General features: G+C 46.8%; 1 protein-coding gene across 3 annotated transcripts in view; it reads left to right on the forward strand.

Moving 5' to 3' along the window:
* Nucleotides 1–20,302, forward strand: part of PARP8 (poly(ADP-ribose) polymerase family member 8) — a 1,351,312-nt gene that overhangs the window by 580,710 nt on the left and 750,300 nt on the right. For all 3 annotated transcript variants that reach the window (XM_069627250.1, XM_069627248.1, XM_069627249.1), the window contains one exon: nt 15,397–15,519. In XM_069627250.1, coding sequence (XP_069483351.1) covers nt 15,397–15,519 — 123 coding nt within the window. The remainder of the gene's footprint in view (nt 1–15,396; nt 15,520–20,302) is intronic.

Genomic DNA, 20,302 nt, shown 5'->3' on the forward strand with positions numbered 1-20,302 from the left:
CACCTGCTGCAACACACGCTGGCTATTGTTTGCGGTTTTACATTTCCTTCTGTGAAGGATTCACAGGCGTTGATCGGAAACGGAAAGGTCGCTTCTCTCCTTGTCTCCCTCTCGGTATGCGCCGTCTTTCTCCTTCTCTTGGACTGCTGTGCTCAGTTAGCTCTCACGTCGTGCAGTCTGCCTTGCTCTCCCTGTGCTCACCTCCTGTGATCCTGGTGGGGAAAGTAAAGGGTCGCCAGGTTTGTGTGATCAGGTTAAATACCTATCTCTGCCTGATCCTTGTGTCGGGACATATCAGGAAAACAGCTCTAGGGTTAGTCTGCCGTCTTCCACTGGATAAGAAAGTGTTTGTGTCAATAAATGAGGTTGGTTATGAGAAATTATATTCTTTGCTTTAGGGAGGGTTGGTAAATTCAGAAGGGTGAGATTGTTAGGGTTTGTGAAGCAGACAGAAATGACAGGGATTTTTTTATCATGAAATAAACAAGGGGGGTTGTGGGAACGGTATTGTTTATCTGAACAGGTTGGGAGTGCGTGAAATAATAATCAGAAGGACGGGAATGAGAATGACCGAGGGTGTTAGGGAGGTGGTTTCTGAATGTACAGGGGTTCAGGATCCTAGGAGGAGGAGATTTATAGATGGAGGGTTTGTTGGATGTGGGCAGGAGCGATGCAGTGGACGGAAGAGAGGCAGAGCTTGTACAACCTACAAAAGCCTTATGGTCTCCAGTCCTTCTCACCTTCCTCTTCCGTATAATACTGCGTCTCACCTGGGTTATTTCCCGAGCATATCCCCGGGCTCCCCCATCCAGGTGATCTTCTCTTGCTCACCCCTAGAATTGGGGTCTGAGAGCATCTGCCCTTTCCAGGTCACCTGAATAAGGGATTCCTGAGGCCTGCTCTGGAGAATACCCTCAGGTTTCTCACAGCAGTCACTTCTGTGTGCTGAGTGTGGGATGTGGTAGGAACACATTTAGGGTAACTGTGGTTTGGCATTCTGTTGCTAGGTGCTGTGGTTTCATGTACATACCCAGAAGCCATGCCTTGTTTTGTCTTAATTCCTCCTTGTTGCTAAGTTGCTCTGGGCCAAGACCATGGACTCATGGGTGGAGCCATGGAATCTCACTCATGTCGGCATCTGCACATTGATGAAATGCTACATGCATCTGTTTCAAACTTTCCCTCTTGGTCTTGGAGATAAAAAGGCCAGGTGTGTGCACACTGTTAGGGAGAATTCTCAAGAATTGCTAATTTCCCTTACCTACTGCCTCAGCAGCTTTGCTGGATTTCTAGGATTTATTTTTCTCACCTGGTAAAAGTGTGAGCCTTTTTTCCCACTCTTACATGTGTTTTGCTGTGTGTGTTTAACATTTTTGTGTTCTTAGACTGTGGATCCTCACCTACTCCATAGGCATCAATTTCTTACTGTGTGTCACACAGCACCTTTAGTGCAGTGACACAGGGTTGCCTTTTTCAGGCTTCCCACTTTAAACTCAATTTTCTGGGACTGCCTACTGTCTCCCAGAACTTGTAAAGTTGCATTGACTTTATTAGTCTTTTAAAATGCACAGACCCATTACAATCTATCTTCCATAGAGTACTGGAAAGGGTTAATAGTTATCCCTTTTTGTCTCTCACAGAACATTATTTCGTTCCCCTTTTGTTAAGATTTGGCTGGTGGCAGTGGCATCTACCCAATTTTTCCTACCGCGGTCTATGCAAATAGCCTTGGTACTGTTTTAGGCTAAGTTAGTAGCCTCGAACATAAATCCGCTGGACCCCATTTACTTTTATTTGATTCCGGCTGGGTTTATTCGCCATTTCTTTTTTGTAAAGGTCTTTCTCGTGTTTTACTCTGCGCGCCAAACCAGGTTTGGTTCCTTTGTTCACCGTCCTTTGGCGAGCTTCTGCACAGAAGCCCTCCTTAGGCGCCTGAATGTCTGAGGGGGACAGGATGTGAGGGAGGGGTTTGAGACTCCTTGCACAGGGTCTCCTTGGAGACCCATGTTGCACTCTGTATAATTGGCTGTGGTGACTGTCCCGCCAGGACAGCCACCTTGCTTTGTGATTGACAGCCAGGCTGTGTGAATGGGGGAAAACTGCATAAAATGCAGGTCTCTGGGGCTTGGAAGGCAGAGTCGCCACCGGATTGAGGGAACCGAAGAGAAGCTGAAAGAAGAGGACCACTACCACGACTGAACCTCCCGGTGAAGCCCTGCTGCGGGTCCGAATCTCCAAACTTCGACGACAGAGAAGATCTGCAAGGAATCTTCTTCCCTTGAGCTGGTGGAACCAACAGTTCACTAAACACCAAGCAAAGGCTCCCTCCCTTGGTCGAATTTGCTGTGCACAGCTGCAGTGAACCGGATAGCCAGGAGGACCATACGCTGTTTGGGTTTTAAGGAGCGCACCTTTTATTCGTTCCTTTGCTCTGCTGCTGGTTTCTTCCCTGGCAGTGCAGGACCCTCCAGTCTTCCTACTTCGTGTCAGTCCGACAGTCGTTTCAGGAACCGTCACCCTGCAGGATCTGCCAGGAATGTCTGCCTCAGCTACAGCATTCTTCTTCATTTAAGGTACTGTTTTAACCCGGTCGTTCGTTCCGTCCGACCGCGGTGAAAGTGTTTGAAATCTTTCACCAATCCGGTGGCTTGTCCTTCTCTACTCTTTTAAGTAACTTTTCTTACGACCAACTTCGTTTCAAACTCTTGGCAAAGACTAACCGCAAACTCCTCTGAACTGTGTGATCCTCTAAAAAGACTCTGTTCCATTAACATTGACCCAGGCCTATTTATTTGAATCCTCATTGTATCAAGCGTTTTCTAGATTGCCCTGCCTACTTACTTGTTGGTGTTGCTTAATTTTGTATAACCTCGTCTTTCCCTCCCTTGTAAATTGCTGGAGTGCCATTTTGCTCACACTTCATTTTGAGGTTAACTTGTTCAGAATTCATCAGGTGTTGTGTAATATATTAAGAGTGATTTTTCTGCTGCTTCACTTAGTGAATTGTTTTACAACTGATGTGTAAATAAATGTATATTCTTGAGTCAGTGTTTGTTTGAACCATAGTAATTACTGTCCTTTGTAACTATTGATACTGCTCACTTTACTCTTGAGATAAGTCTGGCTGCTCAGCCATCGCTACCACTTTACTGTGTAGTACAGGCTTGTACCAAAGGTGAATTTGTACTGTCACTTGTAGTCTTAATAATAGTGGTGTTCCCAAAGGGTACTGCATATGATTCTGCTAACACACACCAATTCCCCAGCCACATTAGCAAGGCACACTATTGCATACAATTGTGCTTATATATGACTGAATGCTACACAGTAACTTGGGAAAGCAATATGGTTGTGGCAGAGAAGTAGAGATCTGTGTGGGGACTCAGTGAGAACTTGATGTCACAGTTTGCCTGTTAAATTCGTTTAACCTCCAAGAGGTTACAGCCTGCACCCTGCCTGTTGGGCTCAGTCACCTTCAATTTCTTCCAATTAAATGAAGATTGTGGCCAAGTCCCGATGGTAGATGGTGAGGGCCTTGGTAGATAATTGGGGCCTTGGTGGGACAGACTGGGCCTATACACCCATGCTGACGGGCTTACTGGGGGAGGGCTGCATGACAGATTGATGTTGCTGGTAAAAATGTGAAATGGTGCATCATTACACCCATGGTCCTATTTTGAGTGTGACTTTACATGCATGCATTTGCACGTGCTTATGACCACCTCACATGTTTACACACATATTTTTCATTCTCTTTGTCCATGTGTAATGGGGCTTTTGACCATTACAACATTGGCACAATAAAACAATGCTTATAATTTGCATATATGGATTTTACTCAATTTGTTTATGCTCCAGCGTGTTGGAAAATGAACAAATATGTTTTAAATTGTATGAATTGGATTTTTGACTCCACTGGAATGTTGCCGTGCCTTCTTAGGGCTATTGGGAATTCCTTATTGCGAGAGTGGTTCTAAAATTATGCTACTGCTGTGTGCTATGCCGGACGCTGAAGCTTTCTAATGCCATGATTCTCAAACCATATATCTGAATTATTAACATCAACAGTGATGATAATAAAACACTACCTTCAATGTAAGGGAACTTTGTAATTGAGAGTCCTTTATTTAGAAAGAAATTAAGCAGTCTGACTCAGTGTTAGAGGAATCTAACTGGAGGGGGTAGGATAACTCTTTAGATGTAATATAACTCAACAGTTCTCTTGTATTGAAAATTGTTCTAAGGTCACAACAGCCAAGAATTGGATCTCACATAAAATACTGTTACTCCTGGTGAAGACCCAGTCACAAGAACAAACACAATTGGCACAAATGAAAAAACCTGTCGGGGTCCATTTGAAAATGTTTTTTAACTGTAAAACTATGCTTGTCAAAATGGTAAAAGTTTGAATGTCTTTCCGCCACACATTTATAATGAACAAATCTATATATGATGAGTAAAGGAATACAAATATACTACCACTGAACAGTAGTAAAGGTTTGACAAAGAAAATTGCTGGACATATTTAAGTATGAATGATGAAATGCTTGTGGTATGTGAGGTGTTTATGAGAACGATTTTAAAATAGCATATTGTTTTGAGGTGTTCAAAACTGAATGAAATTAAATAACAAATAACATGTCTCAAAAGTATGCATGATATTGCATTACAATGAAATTGTATTATTTGTAAATATTTCTTGGCTTTGGTGACTGTAAAACCTGATAAAAGATCTGACTAAAATCGGATTTTATCTTTACTCCGATGGAACCTACTTTTGCAATATACTGCTATTGGGAATTGTCAATGTTCTACTCTGCCTCAGCATATTTAGTGATGAAGTAACTAAATATATATATTGAGTTATATGCAAATCAATTTGAAATTATTGTATGTATACTCCACGATTCCACCTCCTCTATTTTTTTATTTTCATGTACAATGGTTATGTTTAAAGTGCCAAGCACAGGATTTAACACATAACAATTGACTATCATATATTTTCTGTCAACTATTGTACACATTACATGGCCTGGTATTTTGATGAATTCAGATTTTGGTATGGGATCATGTCCAATCTTAAAATATGTGTTTGTTTTTGTTTTTGTATCTGTATTTTGTTTTGACCATTGTATGTTTGGTGAACATCATTCCAAGACACAATATATTTTCTGATACGATTTTGAATCTTTTAATGCAGCAATTGTAGTTCTGTGTCATTTTCATAATTAGTCACCAATAATTAAACATATGCATGTCATATTAATGCAAATATTATCTTTGGTTTGTAGCTCTGGCACTCTGATCATATCATATCGTTACACACCACATGACCATCCACTGCTGCACTTTAATAATAATAATAATAATAATAATAATAATAATACTGCACATGTATGTAGTGCCTTGTTCAAATATGTTCTTTGTGCTAACTACTTTAATTAACCAAAGCTTGAATGGATGGGGTGACGCTGCTAAAATACAATCATATGACTACAAGCACTTAACTTATGGAGCTAACTTGTTCACCAGATTATTTGTACCAAACCCACTGTAACATCAACAACGCCTTACACTGGACAGTTCCTCCCAATGTAACATTTTCAGTAAATAGCATACCTTCCCACCTTAAGATCAAGTTTGAGAAATCTTCTTTTTAACCTCCTTTCTGAAAGTATTCCACCTAACTTATCCATCTTCCTCTTACATAATAAACTAAAAACTCACCTATTCTTCAAACTTTTAAGTAACTATGCAGATTACACCACCATATGCAAAGAACTACACACGCTGTGTAACTTTAGACAATTTTAAGTCAACCACATTGCCAAAGAACTGAGATAAAATGTCAGCCAAGGTTATTTTTGATGATATACACAACACTTAATGATAGAAGTCTGGTTACATATAATCCTGCCTAGCCTAATCGACTATGCTTTTACAATAGAATGAGGCCTGGTATTAATGCACAGAGTAGCTAGAGGATTGCTGATAATTTGTGCTAAGGAACAGCCACTCACAAACTGGACAACAATGGCTAATTAGGTAGTAGCGTTTGGGGTGTTGGCTGCAAATGCACCTGTTCTGGATTCCCATTGTTAGGGAGAATTCTCATAAATGTGCTAATTTACCTTACCTTTTGAGACCCCCAGCAACTTTGCTGGATTTCTAGGATTTACATTTTTACCTGGAAAGAATGGGAGCCTTTTTTCCCACTCTTTCATGTATTTTGATGTGTGTTTTATTTGTGTGTTCTTTGGATATGGGGTTTTAGATAACTCCATAGGCATCATCTTTTTCTTGTGTGTCACACAGCACCCTCAGTGCAGCGGCACAGGGATGTCCTTTAGACTTCCCAAGATTTAAAAACCTTCTCTGGGACTGACTACTGTCTCCCAGTGAATGTAAAGTTAAATTGCCTTTACTAGTCTCTTTAAATTCATAGACCTAGCACACACTTATCTTCCTATAGAGTGCTGGAGGGGTTGCCTAGCATCCCCTGGGTCTAAACACTCCTGTAGCAGTCAAATGCTACCCTTTCCTCTTGAAATGACTGGTGGCAGTGGTTTTACAACAAACTACCATGATCTTTCCCGACCGCGAACACCGGTAGCTAAAAATAGGGTCAGCCATGTTTTTCGCCATTTCTTTTTGGAAAGGTCCTTCTAGTGTTTGTCTCAGCGTGCCAAACCAGGTGTGGTCCCTTTGTTCGTTGGCCTTTGGCGGGCTTCAGTGCTGAAGCCCTCCTCTGGCGCCTGAGTGTCAGGGGTGAACAGGATGTGAGGGAGGTGCCCGAAACTCCCTGTGCTTAGTCTACTAGGAGACCTGAATGCACTCTGGCGTGATTAGCTGGCTGACTGTCTGGCAAGGACAGCCACCCTGCTGGGAGAGTAACAGCTAGGCTGGAATGAATGGGAGACAACTGTTTAAAAACAGGTCTCTGGGACTTGGAAGGCAGAGTCAACCACTGGAACGAAAGAACCGAAGACAAGCTGACGGAAGACGAATACTGCAACTCCTGGACCGTTGGTTTGCCAGTTGAAGCCCTGCTGCTCGTCCAAATTGCCTGAAACTCCCTCGACAGAGAAGCCCTTCAATGACGACTTCTTCCCTTGAGCTGGTGGGAACAACCAACTCACAAGCCACTCCATACTGGTCGAATTTTCATCAGAGTGCTGCTGAAAACCAGATAGCCAGTGAGAAGGATACCAGATTGTGGACTTTAAGACACTCAACCCTTAAACCGACGTTTGCCCCGCTGGTGGCTTCTTCCCTGTGTGTTGTAGGAACCTCCCGACGTCCTCCCTCTTGTCCCCACGACTGAGGTTCAGGAACAGCGAGATCTGCACGAACTGCCAGGAACAACTGCCTCACCTACAGCTTTTCTTCATCCATAAGGTACTGTGCAAATGCGGTAGAGAAATCCTCTTTGCTGCGGTGAAGGTTTGTGAAACTTTCCCAACTTTGGAGTCTTGTTCGCTCCTAAAACGACCTATAACTCGTGCAAACTACTTCCAAGAACATTAGCAAAGACTTAACCGTTTACTACCAGAACTATGCTATCCTATCCAAGACAGTGAACCATTGATTTTAGCCCAGGCCTATTGAATTGAATTGCCTCCTGTAGTGAACTGAAACTAGTTGCCCTGCCTATGAAAGTAACTGTGTTTTGATTCTTATAACCTTTGTCGTTCTACTCCTTTTGAAATTTACTGAAGTGCCATTTTGGTCTGACTTCAGGGGAGCCTGACTTGTTCAGAAACTTATTGGTTGAGTACTGTAGTGTATGATAGTGTGATATTGAGCTGCTTATTACTAGTGGAAAGTTTTCTAACTAAATGTGTAAATAAATGTATATTCTTTTACCAAGAATCCTTGAGTAAGTGTTTGTTTGAACTACTGTGATTGCAAGTCCTTTGTGTAACATCTTGTACTGCTCACATCCCTCTTGAGATAAGTTTGGCTGCTAAGCCACTGCTAACACATAACTGTGTAGTACAGGCTTGTACCAAAGGAGAGATTGTGCATACACCTATAGTCTTAATTGTGTGTAGTGTTCCCAAAGGGTACTGGATGTAATTCTGCCTAACACCCTTCCCATCAACCTCTTTAAGCATGAGAAGTGCATCTGCACTCAACTACCAACATGCGCATTTACTGTTGTGGTCGTGGTGGACAAGATGCTTGTGGTACCATGTTCCAAGAGGCAGGATAGTAGGGCCGACCCATTGTGTTACTTCCCTATCTCCCTTGATGACTCATCAGCTAACCTATAAAGGAAAGTGATGTTTGCAAAAGTGATATATTGGATTATGGAAAAGGGAATAAGGTCAGATGTACAGAATGTCGTTTCCTGAGGGAATTAGAATGATTGAGCAGGTTGGGAATTTATATTTGACAGCTTCAAAATGCTGTAACAGGGCAAGGAGGAACCATGCACCTAGCTTTCATGGTATTAACGTTAGCATTTGACTTTGTGATCAGGCCCACTGTACTTGAAATGTATCACTCTTTTTTTTTTATAGAAATGATCACCTCAGCGAGCAATTTGAGTGTTAAGCACTCCCCTCATTTAAAAATGACAACCTTGATCAGACATTGAAATTGCAGGTCTGTTCCTAGTCATTGCATTATTATCCCTAGTACGTATATGGAAGGTTGTCTTGCCTGGTAATTGAACACTGGGACAAAGGTCCTTCTAACTAACTTTTTTTTAATCAAATCGCCTCAATCCCCTTTTACCGGAGTTCAGTATGAAACCTTTGAACATGAATGTAAATACACATGTGAAAACGTAATAAGAGTCCCTAATCCATTTCACTTTATCATTTTATAAGCAAATGCATAACGTGTGCCATTAAGGAATATGGGGTTTATGCAATGAGTTGCATTTCGACACTTGTTTTTATTTCAAAATCTGTGACATTATTTGATCACAGACTATACTGATTAGAAAAATAATAGAAATGTAATCTATAGTGCATAATAAGGTGCTAATAGTAGATGCATGTAGCTCTGGGTTTCTGCCGTAGCCACTTCATTAATATGTATTACTGTTGAAATAGTTGGGGTTGACATTAGAATGAATGTCAATATTATGGCAGAATGCATTTTAGACTGGTCCTTCTAGCATGTATGTATGGCTGAGGTGAGTCATCCAAATATGATAATGTCATTTCGAGGGGATTGGGTCCTCCGACGTATTCCATATCTATGACATGTAATCACCACAGCTGTGCTGCTTCGGAAACTTTTTTCGGCGTCTGCGTCCTGCGTCGATGACATCGATGCGTCGTCGTCGAGGACCTCCTCCGACGTCATCCGATGTGATAAGTAGGACGCACGACGCCCGTAGCCTCAGTTCCGTTTTTTCCGCCAACGTGTTGCTTCGTGTTTCTCGGTTAAACGCCTCGACTCTTTAGAGTTCTGTTCTTCTTGGTTCTTCGAACCTGTTCGTTTTGTGAAAATCCTTTGTGTGAAGATGTCTTCTACTTCGTCTTCGACCCCGCGTCCGGGCTTCAAGAAGTGCGGGGAGTGTGGGTCCAAGATGGCGGTGACGGACTCGCACGACGCCTGCCTCTGGTGCCTCGGGGAGGCCCACGACACGGATGACTGTATCGACTGCCAGTCGCTCACGTCCAAAGCCTTACGCGAACGTAAGAAGTTGTTGTCGGTAGGTCGGGTGTCCAAGCCCCGGAAGTCGAAGTCTGCGGGGCTTTCGACGGATGATTCGAGGGGTGACTCTCCGCGTCATCGTCGGAAGTCTCGTGGGTCTCCTTCTAGGAGTCGGTCTCGCCACTCCTCAGCCTCTTCGAGGCATTCTCGGAAGCGCCGACACCGGTCGTCTTCCAGGTCCTCTTCGGAGGACTCTGCCCGGCACGTCGCTTACCCCACCAGCCGTGCGACGCCGGAGGAATGGGCTTCCTTCGGGAAGAAAATGCTGGCGATTCTTGAGTCGCAGGGTACTAAGCCGTCCGTGCCCCCGAGTGGGGTCGGCCGTGAGAGGTCGAGAGACACCGCTCGCAAGAGTGGTCGGCACGAGTCACGGGAGAGGTCCCGTTCGGACAAGGAGACTCGTTCTCGACGTACCCGTTCCAGGTCCCGGTCCTCGAAGCGTTCGAGACCGTGTGCACCTGTGAGGTCTTCGAGGAAGACATCTACGTCTGAGGCGTCGAGAGCATCGACAGGCTTTCTCGAGGCTCTGAGGAAGTCGTCGAGGCCGTCGACGCTCAGGTCGTCGAGGGACACGCTTCGGGCTCCGGCTTCGAGGGCTGTGTCGACGCTGCCGATGCTGGAGGCGCTACATCTGACGTCGACGCCGATTTCCTCGACGTCGACTCCGATCCTCTCGGCGCCAATGCCGGTTCTCTCGACGCCGGCGCCGATTCGCTCGACGCCATCGACGCCTTTCGTGTCGGAGGTACCCCGTGGCACGGGAGAACCCCCTAGGATGGCTCTGGTTAAGAGCAGGCACTCTCAGGTGCCTTCTTTTCGCCACCTGGAGTATATTTCAGAGGCGGATGAGGATTCTGATGGCCTGGTTCCTAGTCAGGTTCCAGATGAAATTGTCTCGGGCCATAGTCAGTTTGACGATTTGAGGCAGTCACTGCATGATGCCAGTGGACTGGACACCTCTCCGGAGGTGGAGTTTTGTAGGCCTGAGTCTGGGTCTCATGCCGATTCCTCGTACCGGCGCCTTATGGCTAGGGTTTCTGAGTACTTGGGATGGTCTGCTCCCCCGGGGGAGTTTGTGCAGGATGATCTGACGGACATCCTTGATGTTGGTCCCCCAACTGACCCGGTACTGCCGTTCCATATGGCTTTACAGAGAAGGGTGGCGGCGGCTTGGACTGCTCCGGAGAGTCTCCCGGCGGTGGGCAGATCCTTGTCGCGAAAATACCGTCCAGCCAGTAGCGACCCCTGCTACTTGACCAGGCACCCCACTCCAGAGAGTTTGGTGGTGCAGGCGGCCACGGCCCTGGAAAAGCAGGCGTCGTACCCTACCCTCCCTCCTGATAGGGACGACAAACGTTTTGATGGCTGGGCGAAGAAAGTGTTTTCTTCTGGTGGTATGGCGCTTCAGGCGGCCAACTCCATTTGTGCCTTGTCTCGTTTCACGCACACTCTGTGGAACTGTGTTGCGTTAGCGGCTGAACATATTCCCGAAGGAGACGAACGGGATGGTTTCCTTGCTATGGTCCAGGATGGTAAGGATGCCATGTGTGAGTCCGTTCAGTCGGGTTTGGACTTAGCTGAATGCGTCAGTAGGTCCATGGCGGCGAGCAACGTGATACGCAGGTTTGCATGGTTGCGGAAGTCGGGGTTTGCTCCTGATGTGCAGTCCCGGCTCCTCAACATGCCCTTTGACGGTGAACACCTTTTTGGCAGCAAGGCTGACGAGAGCCTTGAGAGGTTGCAGACCTCAAAAGCTGCAGCGAAGTCGTTGGGCGCTCCAGTTCACCAACCTCCGCCTTTTCGTCCTAGGGGACAGCAGTGGAGGGGTGGTTCCTTTCACTATTACTCGTCCTTCAGTAAAGCGAGAGGAGCTGGCAGTCAAAGAGGCCAATGCAGGGGTACCAGAGGTGGACGACAGGGTACCCGTGGTGCCAAGGCCGCTCGGGCAGTTGCCTCTTTGCCCTCAGGTAACGCCGCAGCCGCTCCCACTCAGTCATGAGGCCATGTCCCATGGTTCGCCGGTTGGGGGAAGGCTGGCGCAGCATCTTGTAGAGTGGCAAGCCATTACTTCAGATGTGTGGGTTCTGGAGATCATTACCCACGGCTACTGTCTTCCTTTTCGGCACAGGCCTCGCGACAATCCACCGGGGAACCTCTCTTTGCAGAGTCCGGATCCGCTCCTTGCGCAGGAAATTCAGGCCCTGCTGGAGAAAGGCGCCATAGAACTGATGCCTGTAGCGGAGAGGAACAAGGGATGGTATTCCCCTTATTTTTTGATTTCCAAGAAAGACGGGGGATTGAGACCCATCATGGACTTGCGCGGTTTGAACAAACTCCTCAGGAAGGACAAGTTCAAGATGGTTACTCTCTCTCAAGTCCTCCAGGTCCTTCAGCTTCAGGACTGGTTGGTGTCTCTCGACCTCAAGGATGCTTACTTCCATGTGCCGATCCGTCCCAAGCACAAGAAGTACCTGAGGTTCGCGGTTGGCGACTCGCGCTTTCAGTTTCGGGTCCTGCCGTTCGGATTGACCTGCGCCCCGAGGGTTTTCACCAAGCTCATGGTGGTGGTGGCAGCGCATCTCAGGCAAGGGGCTATTCACGTCTACCCCTACCTGGACGATTGGTTGATCAGGGGGAGCTCTCCCGAGCAAGTCCTGGATCATCTATCCGTCGCCTGCCACTCCCTTCACAGGCTGGGCTTCTCCCTCAATTTAAAGAAGTCCCATTTGACGCCAACACAGCGGCTCCAGTACATCGGAGCAGTGCTCGACACTTCCCTGGGGCAGTGTTTTCCTCCCCAGGTGAGGGCTCTTCACATTCAGCAGATGGTGCACAAGTTTCAGCATGCCCAGACGCTCCCAGCGTTCGAGTTCTTGAGGATGCTCGGGCTCATGGCATCCTGCATTCTTCTGGTGCCAGAGGCTCGTCTGCGGATGAGATCTTTGCAGTGGGCGCTCAAGACGCAATGGTCGCAGTCCTCCGGCAGGATGTCGGACTCGGTTCAGGTGCCGCCCTCGGTCGCCCGGGACCTTCTGTGGTGGGTCGTAGAAGGCAACTTGATGAAGGGGGCTCCATTTTGGCTTCCCTGGCCGGAGGTGACGATCGTGACGGATGCATCCCTCACGGGATGGGGAGCTCATGCCAACGGGCTGACAGTCAGCGGTCGTTGGTCTCCGTCGGAGTCCAGACTCCATATCAATCTGTTGGAGCTGAGGGCCGTCAGGCTAGCCCTGAAGGCTTTTCTGCCGACTGTGCGAGGAAAGAATGTCCTGATCCTAACGGACAACACAGTGGCCATGTACTACCTCAACAAAAAGGGGGGGGCAGGGTCACTTCCTCTGTGCAGGGAGGCGATGCAGCTCGAGTTCTGGGCCATCCAGCAGGAAGTTTCGATCTCGGCAGTCCATCTGGCCGGAGACGAAAACATGACGGCGGACGCTCTGAGCAGGCAGAGCGCGATCTCTCACGAGTGGGAGTTGGCTCAGGAGATTCTCCTGGAGATCTTCGCCCTTTGGGGGACCCCTCAAGTGGATCTCTTCGCCTCCAGTGTCAACCGGAAGTGCGAAAGGTTTTGCTCGCGGGAATTTCCTCCAAAAGGAGCCTTGGCAGACGCGTTCGTGGTGGAGTGGTCATTCCCGCTGCTGTACGCGTTTCCTCCAGTCCCCGTCATCCCGCAAGTGCTGCGGAGGTTACGGAAGTTCGGTTCCCGGATGATCCTCATTGCTCCGGCGTGGGCTCGGAGGACGTAGTACCCGGACCTTCTCGACTTGTCCATCTGCCCTCCACGTCGTCTTCCCTACTGAGACGATCTGCTCTCACGGGAGGGGGGTCAGGTTCTCCATCCAGAGGTCAGATCCCTCAACCTTCAGGCTTGGCTTCTGAAAGGTTGAGGTATAAGTATTGGGACCTACCTGAAGACGTGATGGAGGTGTTGCTTTCGGCCCGAAGGCCAGCAACAAAGTCTCTGTACCGTTGCCGTTGGCGTAAGTTCTGCGACTGGTGCAGAGTTCAGAATGTGGATCCTTTTGCATGTGACATCCCCATGGTTCTGTCCTTTTTACTTTCTTTGACCTACAGGGGCTTGCAAGTGGGTACCATTAAAGGTTACCTGGCAGCGCTGTCCATCTTTAAGCGCTCGTCTGAAGAGTGTTCTTACTTTAAAATCCCTTTAATTTCACAGTTTCTGAAAGGGCTCACTAATGTGTTCCCTCCGTCACCTTTCCTGGTGCACGGTTGGGATTTAAACCTTGTTCTTAGCTTTCTTATGGGTGCTCCGTTTGAGCCTTTACATTCTTGCCCTTTGAGGCTGTTAACTCTGAAAACTGTGTTTTTAGTTGCAGTTACTTCCGCTCGCAGAGTGAGTGAGTTACAGGCACTTTCAGTTAAGCCACCCTTCACTGTATTTCACAAGGACAGGGTTGTCCTTCGAGTTCGTCCTTCTTTTCTTCCGAAGGTAGTGACGGAATTTCATTTGGCCCAGAAGGTTGTTCTTCCGGCATTCTATCCTCCTCCGCATCCTGGTAAGGAAGAGGAGAGGCTCCATAGGCTTGATCCTAGGAGAGCTTTGAGCTTTTATGTTTCACGCATGTCCCGGGTCAGAGTGGACGATCAACTCTTTATTGGTTACGCTGGAAAGCGTTTGGGGCAAGCTGTGACGAAACAGACTTTGTCTCGCTGGATTATTTTAGCCATCTCAGAGTGTTACCGCTTGGCGGGTAAGGACCCACCGGCTGGCCTGTGGGCCCATTCTACCAGGGGTGTGGCTGCATCTACTGCCCTGCAGAGGGGTGTTCCTATTCGCAACATCTGTGATGCAGCCACCTGGGCTTCAGTACATACATTTGTACGTCACTATTCCCTCGATTGGATCCGAGAGCAGGATCTGGCCTTTGGCAAGGCGGTCCTTTGCTCTGCTATTTGATTGGCTATTCTAAATTTTGATTCTAAATTCTTTCCCTCCTCCTTGCTCTGGTACTGCTTTGGGAGTCTGTCATAGATATGGAATACGTCGGAGGACCCAATTCCCTCGAAGAACAAGTTACTTTCTTACCTGGTAACGTTCTTTCGATGGGATGGTCCGACGACGTATTCCATATCGCTCCCGCCCTGCCTTCCCCGCTGCAGAATTTCTTTTGCGATTGCAGCTTACGTTCCGCAAGGCTTTGTGTCTGACTGGCAGTTGACTAATGTCTCACGTTCTGGGGGAAAAAACTACAACTGAGGCTACGGGCGTCGTGCGTCCTACTTATCACATCGGATGACGTCGGACGTCGGAGGAGGTCCTCGACGACGGCGCAGCGACGTCATCGACGCAGGACGCAGACGCCGAAAAAAGTTTCCGAAGCAGCACAGCTGTGGTGATTACATGTCATAGATATGGAATACGTCGTCGGACCATCCCATCGAAAGAACGTTACCAGGTAAGAAAGTAACTTGTTCTTCTCTCTGAAGGGCTATGCATGCATATCTGTATTGTATTTCTAAGTAATGTTTTTATGACTGATTGATTGCATTTTTTAATTTACTTTTATTATGGTTATTTCTCTTCATATCTTATTCTCACTCAAAGGGTGCGAAGTAATCTATTGTTCTAATACTTTCCTTCGAATACTTAAACGCTATGTATTTTAATATGTGATTGTTTTATGAATTTATAAAACATATGAAATAAATATGACTTTAGCTTTAAGTAGTGTAATAACATTTTGTTTGGTTTTACAGGATTATGCAGACATTTGTAACACAGCAGTGGAAACAAAGCAAAGAAAAATCAAATTGTCCGCACAAGAAAATATCTGACAAGAAAGTGAAATCTCCTCTGCACATCTTTTCTACATTGCGCAGGTAATATAATTACCTTGTAACATATTGTGCCTTTTTTACATGGACTGATTAGAATTGAATCTTTTCCTTGGATTGCAGAAATGGGCAAATTGAAGGTTCTTCGTGGATCATGTCACTCCATTTAGTACTACCCTGTCAATTGTCACATTACTTCTTACTTTATCCAAATGGTATTATAATGTCTTGGTTTGATCTGCCCGAGTCACCCCAATTACTTGTTTTCCTAGTAACTCAATCAAAAGAAAAATGTAGCACTTTCCATACATTCTTCACTGGCAAAATCAACAAGATCAGGTAATCCGACTACAACACCAATCACAGCGCAGTCATCGTCAGTCACATCAAGAGATCTAGTCACCCTAAGTTTGCGAGGGTCATCCAGACGTGGACCCCTTGCTCACTGTGCTCAGAGAGGCACAGCTCCCCCTCACTGATGATGCCCAACAAGGCTGAAACACATGTATGGGGTTGCTGTTGGTACTCTTGTTCAGAAGGGAATTGCCATAGCATTTCGGTGATGGACTGCCCATGTGAGCGGGACAAAGACTGATATGCAAATGGTCATTTCCCATCTGTGAAAGGTACAGTGAGCTAAAGTGTGGCAGCGGACTATAGAGTGGGTACCATCCCAAAGAACATGACATTTTTGCCTTGTTCGTTCTCACAGAGCAGCGCCCATGACAAATGTTCGATTTTCATCAAGAGACCTGTCAATGTGGATGGAATTCAACATCATAACACAGTAAGACTTTACCACCATCCTTTGCGCTCACATAGCCATATTTGCAGTAAAGACAACATAGTCTCTCCCTCTTTCCTCAGCACAATCAATGCCTCAAACTCACAAGGTATCTTTTCTGATGCCAGCAAGATGAGCCAGATCGGACCCCTGCCTCTGGTCAGGATACCAAATAAAGACCGCAGAAACAAGAGGGGTTGTGGGAGTGTCTCTCTGCCGTCCTATATCCCGGGTTAGAGTCTCAACCAGAGTCTTTAGCTCACCATCCTTTCACAGAACAGAAATGTCCACTACATATCAGTCTTTGTCCTACCCAAGGGCAGTCCACCACCGAAAGTGCCAGGCAATTCTCTTCTGAACAAGAGTACCAACAGCAACCCCAGACACATGTTTTGGCCTGGTTGGGCCTCATCAGTGAGGTGGAGCTGTGCCTCTCTAGGACCAGTGAGCAAGGGTTCCATGTCTGGATTACCCTAGTAACTTAGGGTGAACACCAAAAGCTACTTAATATGCAGAAACAAGGGGGGGGGTTCCTGGGAGTGTCTCTCTGTCGGCCTATATCCCGGGTTGGAGTCTCAGCCAGAGTCATTAGCTCACCATCCTTTCACAGAAGAGAAATGTTCACTACATATCAGTCTTTGTCCTACGCAAGGGCAGTCCAGCACTGAAATGCCAGGCAATTCTCTTCTGAACAAGAGTACCAACAGCAACCCTAGATACCAGCATCAAGTTCAGTAAATTTGTGAAAACCTCTCTACAGGAGAGTTTTGTTCCAGTCTTGTCTCGGCGGCAGCCGACTATGTTAAGTTACTGGCTCATCTCAGACCCTTCATATCTCAGGACAATGCTGAGACTATCGCTAGAGCAATCGTCGGCGCAAACATTGATTATCCCTCCCACACTCTCAAATCTAGCTGTGGTTAGTATTGCACTCAACAGTTCAATTGATGCTCAAATCTAACTGTGTTTAGCATTATACTTTGTTGCTCTGTCGGGCGTAGCCTTCTCTCCCACTATACAGGACTCTCACATCTAGCTGTGCTTAGCATTGACATTGTGAAAGATAGCATGTGCCACACTTAGTTGGAATTGTGAACATTAGCCAGAGTCGCTTCTGGTTAGGATCGTGAATGTCGGCATGTGCCACACCTAAAAACGTGAATATTAGCATGTCCCACACACATGATAGAAATGTGATTGTTAGCATGTACCACATTTAGATGGAAATGTGATTATTGGCATGTGTCACACCTAGATGGAATCTTAGACATTGGCCTGCGCCGCACCTGGTTGGGATTGTGAATATCAGCATGTGCCACACACTGGAATCTTATACACTAAGCTGCGTTGCATCTAGATAGAAATGTGAATGTTAGCATGCCCCACACTTAGGTAGAAATTTGAATGTCGGCATATGCCACGCCTAGATAGAAATGTGAATGTTAGCACATGCCACGCTTAGACGGAATTTTAGACACTAGGTGTCGCATCTAGATAGAAATATGAATGTTAGCATGTGCCACACTTGGATAGAAATGTGAATGTTAGCTATGCCAACTAACCAACCCACTAACAATTTCACCCCTCTGCATACACCTCTCAAACTCTAAACAAACACAACCAAAAGCCTATAAACACAACAATCCACACAAACTTCACTACACTGCAACAACAAACAAACCACACATAGACTCGCAGAACAGTACACAATGGCTACCGACCGGAAAACAGTCCAGCCAACTGAGTTACCGGGTTGAGACTGCCAACAGTCTTTTGGTTTGTCTTAGTAAAGTGGACTTTAATATACTTCAAGTTGTTCAAAATGCTGCTTTCAAGGTGGTCGTTGGATTATCCGGGCGTGACCACATCTCGGCGGCCAGACTCCTGCCATCTGAGCCTGATCTGCAGGTCTCAGATTCGAATCCCGACAAGGCCAACTCAGCCTTTCATCCTTCCGAGGTTGATAAATGAGTACCAATTTCAGTTGGGTGATATTGTATGTAAATATGTGCTCTGTAAAGCGCTTTGGGTTAAGGCACTATATAAATAACACATCATTATCATTATTATCATTGGCTCCCTGTCGAGGTGCATGCCCGGGTTCGACTCTAGGTTATTACTTTCAAATGCAGACTTGGCCTTATGCCTTCATATTTACAAGACCTCATCTCTAACAAGTTCAATAGCAGATCCTTGAGGTCTAGTAACCAGAATTATTTGACCCAGCCCAGATATAGGCCTAAGAGGGTTGAAAGTGAAGCCTTCTTTATTGCAGGCCCTAAAGCCTGGAATCTGTTCCCCCCTGTTCTTCGAGGCAGGTCTCATTGGAAAAGTTTAAGAGAAAACTGAAAACGTGGTTATTTTCTTAAACTCCTGGTGCAGGGCTGCGCTGGACCTATAGATCTTTACTGTCTCTCTCCTCTTTTGCTGCTGCTTTTGTGTTATGTCCGTGCCCTGATGCCCAAGGGTCCATGGTTGCGCTGTATACATTTCTTAAAGTAAAGTAAAGATCTACCACCAACTTTTTGCTTGGAGAAGCGACTGACCCTGAGGGATTTGGAGGTGGAGGAGCGAAGAGCTTGAGTAGGAAGGTATTTCCGAAGGGAGAGTTGAAGGTATTGGGGACTCAGGCCCCAGAAGGCCTTGTGGACAATTTTAAACTTAATCCTAGCAGCCACTGGGAGCCAATCGGGCCAAAGGGAAGAATTGAAAGAGAGTGAGAGAGTCGCAGAGGTCACAAAAGAGTAGAGAGGAGGTACAGGAGGCATCCAGGTGGATGTTGAGGTCACCAATGAGAAGGAGTTGAGTGGTCGAGGCGAGGAGGGAGGAGGAGAGGTCAGCCCACTCAGAGAGAAAAGAGGTAGTCTGACAAGGTAGCCGATGGATAGTAGCAATGGTGAGAGAGTGGCCAGGAAAGAGAGAAAGCCTGCAGACAAGGCATTTCAGGGAGAATTAGGCCTGCATAGGAATCACAGAGGCAGGAATCCCCTCTGGGTAGCTCAGACCCCGCCAGGACGGTTGGGTCTGAGCACGGAGAGGATATTGTAGCCATCAGGGAGGAGACTGTCAAAGCTTGTGACAGAGCTGGCCGTGAACCATGTCTCTGTGAGACCGAGGACATCAAGGTCGAGTTCTTCCAGGTGGCAGCAGATGTCAGAGGAGTGAATGACAGCCGAGCGAGAGTGGAGAGTGGCAATATGGAGAAGGTTGCCAACCTTGAAAGATTTTTGTGGAGGGGTACAAATCAGAGGTACTCCCTGCGGAGGTGTAGAAGGAGCCCGAGTGGAGGCAGAAGAGGAAGGAAGAGAGGGCAAGGTAGCCAAGGAAGAGGCGGGGGTGGAAGGTAGGGAAGTCAGAGGGAGAGTGCACAGCAGGAGAAAGAAGGAAGTTGATGAGGTGAAGGAAAAGTCTATCAAAGAGGAGGAGGTTGGCCTGAGGGCCTTGGACTAGGACGGTTCCATTAAGGTAGACATTAATGATTACCTTGGAGGAGTGGAAGGGGTCCAGGAGGTCCTCCCAATGGGTGCCACCATTAATGGGAGAAGAAGAGAAGGGAGAGAGCACTGAGACCATATGAGGAGTCCAACGGTCTGGCGAAGGAACGACAAAGAGGATGTCAGTGAGGGTCTGCCTAGAGAATGCACTGGTGTAGGTGTCAGCGATAGGGAGACCTGGGTTAGAGACTAAGATGCAGGCCATTGATTGGCTAGGAACGGTTCCTGCTTCCCGGTCCAGGTGATAGGGCAATGTAGGTGCAGGCAGCCAATCGTGGTTCTTCAGATGCCCAAGCTAGGGGGTGGCTCCAGGCCCTAAGTGAGGGCAGACAAAATGGAGAGTACGGTACCCAACCTGCACACATAAGTAAATGAAAACAGTCAAGAAATAGTAGAAATGCTGGAGCAGCACTGCTGCATATGGAGGAAGGGAAGATGTATGAGCCCCTAACCCATGAATGCGCGATTGACGCGGATTGTGGCACGCATGCTGCAAGACCAACAAAAATGCAGATGTTAAGAGCAAAAGAGGCATACAGGCGCTGTGCAT

This window comes from Ambystoma mexicanum, chromosome 6p (assembly GCF_040938575.1).
Source record: "Ambystoma mexicanum isolate Mex_15411 chromosome 6p, UKY_AmexF1_1, whole genome shotgun sequence".
In the NCBI taxonomy this organism is placed as follows: Eukaryota; Metazoa; Chordata; class Amphibia; order Caudata; family Ambystomatidae; genus Ambystoma; species Ambystoma mexicanum.